Source organism: Neltuma alba, unplaced genomic scaffold (genome assembly GCF_004799145.2).
Source record: "Neltuma alba isolate B1F8T4 unplaced genomic scaffold, ASM479914v2 tig00004477_pilon, whole genome shotgun sequence".
Lineage (NCBI taxonomy): Eukaryota > Viridiplantae > Streptophyta > Magnoliopsida > Fabales > Fabaceae > Neltuma > Neltuma alba.
In genome coordinates, this window is record NW_021633725.1 from 32859 (window position 1) to 42129 (window position 9271).

General features: G+C 29.7%; 1 protein-coding gene across 1 annotated transcript; it reads right to left on the reverse strand.

Annotated features, from left to right (window-relative positions):
- Positions 1 to 1839: 1839 nt before the first annotated feature.
- Positions 1840 to 3518, reverse strand: LOC114744904 (uncharacterized). Its single transcript, XM_028933050.1, has 2 exons — positions 3228 to 3518; positions 1840 to 2546 (listed from the first exon to the last, which is right to left on the reverse strand). The coding sequence occupies exons 1-2, from the start codon at positions 3447 to 3449 to the stop codon at positions 2022 to 2024; spliced, it is 747 nt and encodes a 248-aa protein (XP_028788883.1). The 5' UTR covers positions 3450 to 3518; the 3' UTR covers positions 1840 to 2021.
- Between the last annotated feature and the right edge of the window lie 5753 nt (positions 3519 to 9271).

Consider the following 9271-nt stretch of genomic DNA (forward strand, 5'->3'; position numbering starts at 1 on the left):
ATTATCTCAATTTTTTTTTTCATCTGTACAATTAATTAATGCTTTTGTTCCTCTTTCTATGTGACAAAATGCTACTAATTTATTAATTTATAATTTGACATATACAAAATGAAAATTTCCTTCTTATTCTGTGAGAATTTTTATGAAAGCCTTGCATTAATTTGCTTCTCTTCAATGAAAGTTTTTTTCCCCCCAGAATGTATCTTAATTGTAAGCTTTATTATATGAGTAGAAGGAAAAATGATGAAAACATTTTATAAAAAAAGGGGAGGATGGAGTATTTATTAATGACAGCATAACTAGCTGATTTTTATTACAAAGATGGGAAGGGGGCCCTATTTATTGTGAGGGGTAGAAGGACCCACCATCTTGCATTTATAAAGCCTAACCTGAATTTGCCTAATGTTGCCATCAATGTGTGTGATTTTCATGGGCTATCATGCTGCCCAACAAACTATTGTTGGACAGTATAGTAGTTCAACCATCAATGTTAGTTCATGGCTAATTTAAGGACTCCTTCTGAAATTTCGATGCTCAAATTAATTACAATTCTAAGGTTTTCAAATCTTGTTGCTTATTCATTTGTGGTCTTTGATAAAAATATTGTAAATGACCATCTTTCATAACTTAGCATACTAATATGATTCATCTTTTAGTTTCTTTGTTGCCAATGCTTCGTGTCTTATTAACTTATTCTATGAATACAAAATGTTAAACATAATTTATAAATAGGATCAGATGAGTAATTATATTCTGATCAAACAACTCAATAAATAACTTTATTTTGGGTGGTCTCTATCTCTCCCACAAAAATAGACATTTTTATGTTTGACTTAATTGGCATTTCTCATAGAAATCCCTCTTAATAATGCCAAATGCCAACTAAAATATTGACCATGTTTAACTTTGAAAATGGGAAGGGGTAAGTGGAAACTTTCAAAGGATTATGACTTTTGAATGCATTTTGCCTGCAGATTAGGATGGACAAGTTAAAATGATTTGGGTCCAATAATAATGCTCAAGTCTGGGGGACCAAAAAACAAGTCACTGAAGCTTCATGAAGAAATTATGGTGAGATTTTCTGTTGCTGAAAAGGAAAATGAACCAGTAGTAGTTAATGAAGGAACTATCTTATGTAAAAGATTTAAATGCTGCTGCAACTTGCAAAGTCCTTCAAAATGAAATGTACTAGTACTACTACTAGCCAGTGCATTGTATTATTGTTATTCCATCAATTTTTCATTCTGTTTTGGATAAGCCAACTGTATGTCCGGCTCCGAGGGATTTTACTATTTACAAAGTGCCAAAGATGATCCTTTGGTATGGGAAATTCTAGACAAATCACAGTCACATGTTGCACCTAATCAGCCATACGTTTACTGTCAATTCCCTCTCCCTCCCTCTCTCTCTCTATGTATATTTTCTCTATCTTTTTTATTTGCAGTGGCTGAAGCATCATCATCATCAGTTTTACTAAACCCTGTAAATCTACAGAGAAAAACAAGTACCTCAGTGTTCTTGCTCATGTGCTTGTGAGTACCCCACCAATTATTGGTAACAACTCTTGGATTTTTTTTATTTTTTATTTTTGGTCAAAAACAACTTTTGGATTTAACCAATTGGATTTTGTAGCAGCTAAAGCCAGATGTCTGCTACACTTAATAACTTTATCATGAAATCCTCAAACTCAAGAAATTTCCAGGATGCCAAGCACAAATTTGTAACATTGTTGATACTGTTTAGGATTAGACATGCGGAGCATTTTACATAGGACCATTCAATTGATGAAAAACTGAGCATTTATTCTGGACACACCGAAATAGAATTTCTCACGGAGGATAGCATTGTAGAAATTGGAAATTTTTCTATTAGCTTTGTTAGCAAAATAGCAATAATTTTGCAATATACATAAACCCCGGGTAATATTCTGGGAACAGAATCCCTATCCTTGAACAGCCTAAACTTATCTATCATTTACAAAATTATGAAAGAAGCAATCACTAATAATCCAGAATCCCCTCTCAAATTGAGATATTGAGGTCAATCCTAGGTTTCTTCATGGATGGAAAAGGAACAACAGAGTTACACCTAGGACACCTGGGATTGTTCTTCATTATCAAAACGTATGATAAGCAACCAGGACACCCTGCTGCAAGTGGAGATGACAACTTCTCTTCACTTTCTTCTTCCTGGGTTTCTCTCATGGAAGAGGATGAAGACGAATATGAAGGCGATGGCGACGACAAGGCCGAAGATTTCCAGAATGAAGCTGTCGTTCGTTTCTTCATAGGCTCTTTCTCTGCTCTTTCCAGGGCTGATTTCACCTTGTCAAGGGTGCATACACTTTGGTAATTGGTTGATGGCAATGAAGAAGAGAACAACTTCAAGTCTAAGCTTTTATCATCAAATAGGTTCAGAGATAGTTTTGATGGAGAAGGAGGGCTGTTTAGGTCCTGAAGTTTTGGACCCGAAGGACTCGAATTGAGTTTGTGTTCTGACGCTGATTGGCTTAAAGAGTTGCACCGTTGAATATAGACTTTCCCCGACTGAAATCAGTGGCAAACATCAGTACAGACACATCACAAAACCAATGGAAAGCAAAAGGAGGCAAGAACTCATTTGCACAAAACCAATGAGCAGAGATATTAAAACGCTTTTATTAGAGAATTTCCATAAGACTGAATCATGGAAAATCCTTTAGCACAATATATTCATCATGCCATGATAAATCCAAAAGCTAGAAAATCATATCATAGCAGAATAAACGTTCAGATCAGAGGGCTACAAGAACCGAAAGAAATTTATTTATTGGCGGCCTGCAATGATATTAGAAGGGACAAAATTTTAAATACATATAGTCTACAAGTTTTTCCAAACTATCAGATCCTTAGTTCCCTGCAATTTCTCAGTGACAATTCAGAAGGCCGTCAAAACAAATCAATGACCCTCTGAATCAATCAAATACTCGTAACAAACAAAAAATAGGTTTTAATAGGTTAAAAACAGAAGTCATGGTTTTGGATTACAAAGAACAGCAGAACAGTGAAAACGAGATTAGCAAGAAAAATATCAACGAAATTTTAACAGCCGAAAATTCCAAGGATAAATTCCTTCAGAAGGAAAAAGAACTTGTAACATTTACAAAGAGGCTATAAAATTCCCGGAAACCACGACACCGACCAAATTAGCTTCCACAAGAAACAAACAGGAAATGAATTAAACGAAACCTTGAGGTCTAGGCGCTTCTCCCAGCCACTAGGTACTTGCAAGTCGAGGTCCAATTCCTGAGATTCAACAACAGATTTAGAGGACCCGCCAAGCAAGTCCCGAGTAATCAGAACCGGAGATCTCTCACTATTCGATTCATTTCCCACCGTCCGGTGCTTGTCGTCCTTGTACCCACCACCAGCAAGAACACGAACCAGAGAACTTACGTCGGCAGCCATCATAACTTTCACGGAGCAACTTCGCCCTCAGAAGGAGAAGCCGAGGAAGAGAGAAAGAGAGAGATTCGGAGAGAGAAAAGGATAGAGAGACTGAGAGAGAGACGCATGAATTGTTCATATGTTATGGGAGTTATATACGCACTAATAAATGTACACGGGCCGTTATAATAATAATAATTAAAAAAAAAAAGAAGAAGAAAAGGAAATAAATGTACAAGTAAAATTAAGTTTTTTAAATAATTTTGATTAAGAAATTAATACCATCAATTAATAAGTAATTAATACTCCGTTAATGCAATGATATTTAATGAAATGAATTGGCAACGCGGTTGTGAGAAGGAAAATGAATCTTCTTCGCATCCACATTAATTACAGTATTCAACTAACAACTAAAAAAATGTAATTTGTTGATTATCCATATTCATGAATCCTATAAACTAAATAACTAGGGGCCCAATTACTAATTCATTATAAAGGCGTGAATATCAAGTATATTTCATTTGGTCAAAAATATCAAATCTATTTTTTGTTACATGTATTAATATTATGGAATTAGATGCAAGTTTCCATCTGTAAAGAAATGAATGATATTATTTATAATTACTTCTTCTTGTTCAAAATATAAGCTACACTTTATCTATTTATTTTATAAAAAATAATTAAAATTAGTTTAATAATAAATATGTAAGGCATATATTTTTTTCTCAAATATGCCCTTATTAATAAAGAGAATAAGTAAAAGATATAATAAATGAATCAAAGAGGAAGAGAAATATATAAGGGTAAAATTAAAAAAACTCATTAAATACTTAAGTAGAAGTGAATGTTATCTTATAAAAAAAATCAAGCCATTTTCAACAAAATTTAGCTTATATTTTAAATCAGAGGAAGTATTAAATTACTACTGTCGATTTTATATTTAGTACTTTTTTTTATTAGCTTTTTTATGTGTGGGGTGATGTTAATTGTCTATATTTAATTCTATTGAATAAGATAATAAATTAAAACTCATAAATAGAAAATCTTTTTATTGTTCAAATTTCAAAAACGTTAGATTGTGAGGATTGTAACAAATAGTTAGATAACTGAATTAATCATATAGAGACTTTTGTATAATATTACCGCCTCTTTATAAAATTAGAATTAATAAAACATATGAGATTTGAATTTTATTTCAAGCAGTAGTATTAGTAGCAGGAGCTTTGTGGATGAAAATACAACTGCATTTTGAACTTGAATCATTTACATTAAACATTAAACACCTTTTTAAAATTCTATATATGAGTTTTTTTGCCATCATAGATAAGTATAATTTTTGGGATGTTTGGTTCTTTTTATAGATTAATTTTATTTTTTTGTCAACTTATAAATTATATTTTATATATGTCTCAAAATTTAACTTATTTTTTTAATTTCTATTCATGTTTTTTTTGGTACAAATTCCTACTTACTTCTATTTAGATGTCTCTGTTTTAATATCACACCTAGCCTATAAATTAAGAAATGCAATAAATTTATAATGTTTTCCGTATTTGTCATTATTAAAGAAAGAGATTAAAAATATGTTTTATATTTTTTCTCACCCATTTATCTTATTTCTCTCTAATTTTTTAAGTGACAAGGGTAAGAAAAAAAAAGCTTATTAATTACCTTTCAAGTAACTTATATTTAAGAAAAATATTTTTTACTTATAAATAGGAACATATTTTTTTTTAGACTCTCTCATCTCCTTTTCCTGTCTCTATTTTTCCCTCACTTATTCTGTTATTCAGGATTTAATAACAGGCAGGAGAGTAGCACAGTAATTAGGGAATTAATGAGAGTAATTAATTGATTGAATGGGGGGGGCGGGGATAATAATGAGAGGGTGGCGGGGGAATGGGAGGAGGGAGGGCAATTAATGCAAGGAAGAGAAGACAAATGGATGCTTTAATTGCGTAATTTAAAATTTGAACTCAAGTGCTTAGCTGCTTTCGATATTTGGGAACATATATAATTATTACAAGAAATGGGGCGTCATTAAATAATTATGATTTTTGTTGTTGTTGGTATTTATCGCCTGTGGTAAAATACTCCTATGGAAAAAAAGGCACGGTGAGTCATAGATTTGAATGGGAACAAGCTAATAAATGAGGCATTGGACGTAGTGGAAAAAGGATGACGTCAGAAGCGTATAAGGAAGCAAAGCCTCATTTAATTTTTGGGTAGAATCCAATTTTGACACGTACCCATCTCCCTTCACTTCAAGGTTCCTTCGTCTCCACCAACTCTTGGTCTAATTTACGAGCAATAATCTTAATTATAAGGTCTTATCTGGTAATAATAAAATAAAAATAATTATAAAATAAGTTTTAAAATTATTTTTTATTCTGAAATTGGTTATTATAGTCTGATTAAATTATTATTAAGACTTTTTAATAATTATTTTCTTTTATTGGGATCTCATTGTAATTCTCTCATAATAATATTATTAAAATTAGTTAAAAATAATAAATATGTTAGAAATATACTTTTATTTCTAAATAATACCTTATCATTAATGAGACAAAAGATAAAAAAAAAGAATGTGTTGAAAAATATAATAACAGAAAAATAATTAATGGTAATATTAAAAAAATATATTAAATGTTAAGACAATCTAAATTGAAAATTATAAAATAGAGCCTAAATTTGAAGCTTATAAATATGACATGAGAGAGTACTATTTTTTCTTTTTTTTTTTTCTTTTCTTTTTTTGCCATCTTTATAAACTATTTTATCTGCTCTTCATTCCTTTTTCACTGTAATTCTAAAATCAGTTAATTAATTTTGTAATTAAAAATATTATTATTTGGTGTATGAATTTTTTTTCTCAATTTTCAATTTAATCCCTTGATTTTGACTTGAAAACACTTTGTTGTTATAATTTTTTAACTCGAAATAATTAAATTCTTAATTGAAAATAAAGTCGGAAAACAGATAATTAACTTGAATGGGTTTAATTTTTTTTTACAATTTTCTATAACAAATAGATTGAAATCACATTATGGTGCAAAATGAAAGATTAAGATAAAAAGGGTCCAGGGAGGAAGGAAATACTCCTTCCGATTCAAATATAAACTAAATTTTATCTATTACGTTTATTAAGAAGCTAATTAAAATCAATTTAAAATAATAAATGTGTAAGACATATATTTATTTTTCTTAATATACTCTTATTAATAAAGAGAATAAGTAAAAGATGTAATAAATGAATTAAGAGGGAAGAGAATATATAGAAGTAAAATTAAAAAAACTTATTAAATGCTTGGATACAAATAAATGTTATCTTATAAAAAAACTAATATTTTAAAAAAATTTAGCTTATATTTTAAATTGGAGGAAATATTATTTAGGAACAGGTCAAAAGTCAATTGAGGCTTCATAGAGAGAGGACCAAATTTAGTAATCACTTTTGCTGGTCTACAAAAAAAAGAAATTGGGCCCATTAACGACGAATGGTCAAGTTCAAAGCTTTCACGCCCCCACCCCCACCTCATTTATTGCCCCATTTATTGTTGCTTGGCCCTATTATTCTTCATCACCATTCGCTACCCCCGTATGTTTACAGTAACCATATAATTAGGTGTTTTTATTTGTTTGTTTGCAAAAAAAAATTCTGTGTTCTTCTTTGACAAGGCCCAAAAAAAAAAATCTACGCCACTTCCTCTGTTCCTACACGAGATGTGGTGTTTTTTTGTCACGTAGACAATTTAAAATCATCCTCCCTTTGTAGGGAAGGGGACCCACGCACCGCTCGCACTCACCCTTACATGACAAGACATGGTATAGAATCCATGAACTCCTCTGTTAGAGGAGGCATATAGATGAACAGAAAGGGGCATATAGTGCCAATTGAGGTATAAACTATTAAGCCAAAATAGAGTATTTGAGATAGACATTACTTTATTTATAAATATTACCTTCGATCATAATTACAAGATATCGTTTGAAAACTATAAACGAAATCTTATAATTAGGACCGGAGATAGTATATTTAAAAAATGTATGAGATTTTGAGTTTTTTTTTTTTCATTTCACTCCCATTTAACATTGGTTGCTTATGGTTAAGTTAATAGTAATAAGAGGGGAAACGTTAATATAAGAGGACTATTTACTGGTTTGATCAACTGACTGGGTTAGATTGCGATGTGATGATCAGTGAGAATTCAACTCATACCTTGCGAAGAGGTAGGTATTAAATTTGGGATTACAATAGAAATGTTTTTTTTTTTAATGATAGTTTTATGAATGCTTTTGTGAAAAAAATTGCCTTTTGATTTGCGAAGTTTGATCTCACCTTGGTTGAGCTCTTGTAAATGGGGTGAGCGTTTATATAAAATTTGTTTTCTAAATATTTTTTTTTTTTTATTTATCAGTCACTTCTAACATATTTTACACAGATTTAAAAAAAAGTTTTAAATTTTATTAGCTCTCATTTAAAATTCAATAGCTTTTCAACTTTTTCTCCATTTAATATACATTATAACTCATGTAAACAATCAACAGAATGATAAACGAAGGGCAAAATTATATATTCATGTGAAAAATTTCTCTCAATGGTTTATAAATAGAACAAAAATATCTCATATCTCTGCTTTATAAGGAAGACCAGAAGAATATATATATATATATATATATATATATATATATATATATATTGATGATGATCGATGATTACTTACCTTTCTTACTATTAGAATTCTCAAAGAGCACAATGAGAAGCTCAAAATATTTGTAGAATGGATATACATATATTCCCTCCCACCCCCGGCACAACTCATTTTAACAAATCTATTAAAGTTAAAAAATAATAGTCAAATAATTAAATTTATCTCAAAGTAATTTTTTCAACAGATGTGAAAAAAAGAGAAAATACAATAAATTACATTTAATTATTATAATTGTGGGAACAAATTGATAAATAATAAGTAAATTATTTTTCAAGTGATTTATATTTTAGACCAGACTATTTTTATATACACATATATCAAAGAACATTTAAATGTCTTTTATTCTTTTATAAATTTCGAGTGGTCAAATGTTATAAAAGTTTATAGAGTACTCCCCACCGAATGCCAGATTCAAGGGACAGAATCATCAAGGGCATGCCATTGATGACTTGCATTGAAATTCAATGAACATTAACTACAAGTGAAAAATTACTCACAACAATATATTACACTTTTTTTTTTTATGTGTTTTAAACTTTTTATTGAATAATTTTAAAATATTATTAAATTTTCTGATATATTTTGCTGTTTTACTAATAAAGAAACTCATGTATATTCAAGATGAACTAAAAAATGGACTTCACTGCATTTCTTTCCATTATATTTTTGAATTTTTTAGATCAAATATTTAGATTAAAATGTTATTGAATTAAATTCACCTGTCCACAAATGCAAGGGCCTGCCGTTTCTTGAAGGGACTTAAATCTGAGCACACAAACTCTCAAACATGCCTTAAAATTTTAAAGTAATTTTCTTTTTAAGATTCCAATTAAGTATTGTTAATTATTTTTTTATAATTTCATCTGATTTTTTAAAAAATTTCTACTTTATTACCATGATTAAAGTTGAAATTTAATAATACAGTCCCCTTTATTCGTAATATAAGACAAGACGTTGATTAAAAAAAAATTATAGTCCAGAACACAAGATATTGTCAAAATAATTAATATAATTTTTTTTATCTTTGTCTATATTAAATATAGAAGAAAGAAATAAGAGATAATAAAAATATAATATTAAAAGTGTAATTCTATTATTTTAGAACAAATTGAATGGCTCAACTTGTATGTTTTG

Coding starts and splice junctions, on each gene's coding strand:
- LOC114744904 (XM_028933050.1), bottom strand. CDS start 3,449: ATGATGGCTGCCGACGTAAGTTCTCTGGTTCGTGTTCTTGCTGGTGGT. Junction 2,547..3,227: donor AGAAGCGCCTAGACCTCAAG/GTTTCGTTTAAT, acceptor CACTGATTTCAG/TCGGGGAAAGTCTATATTCA.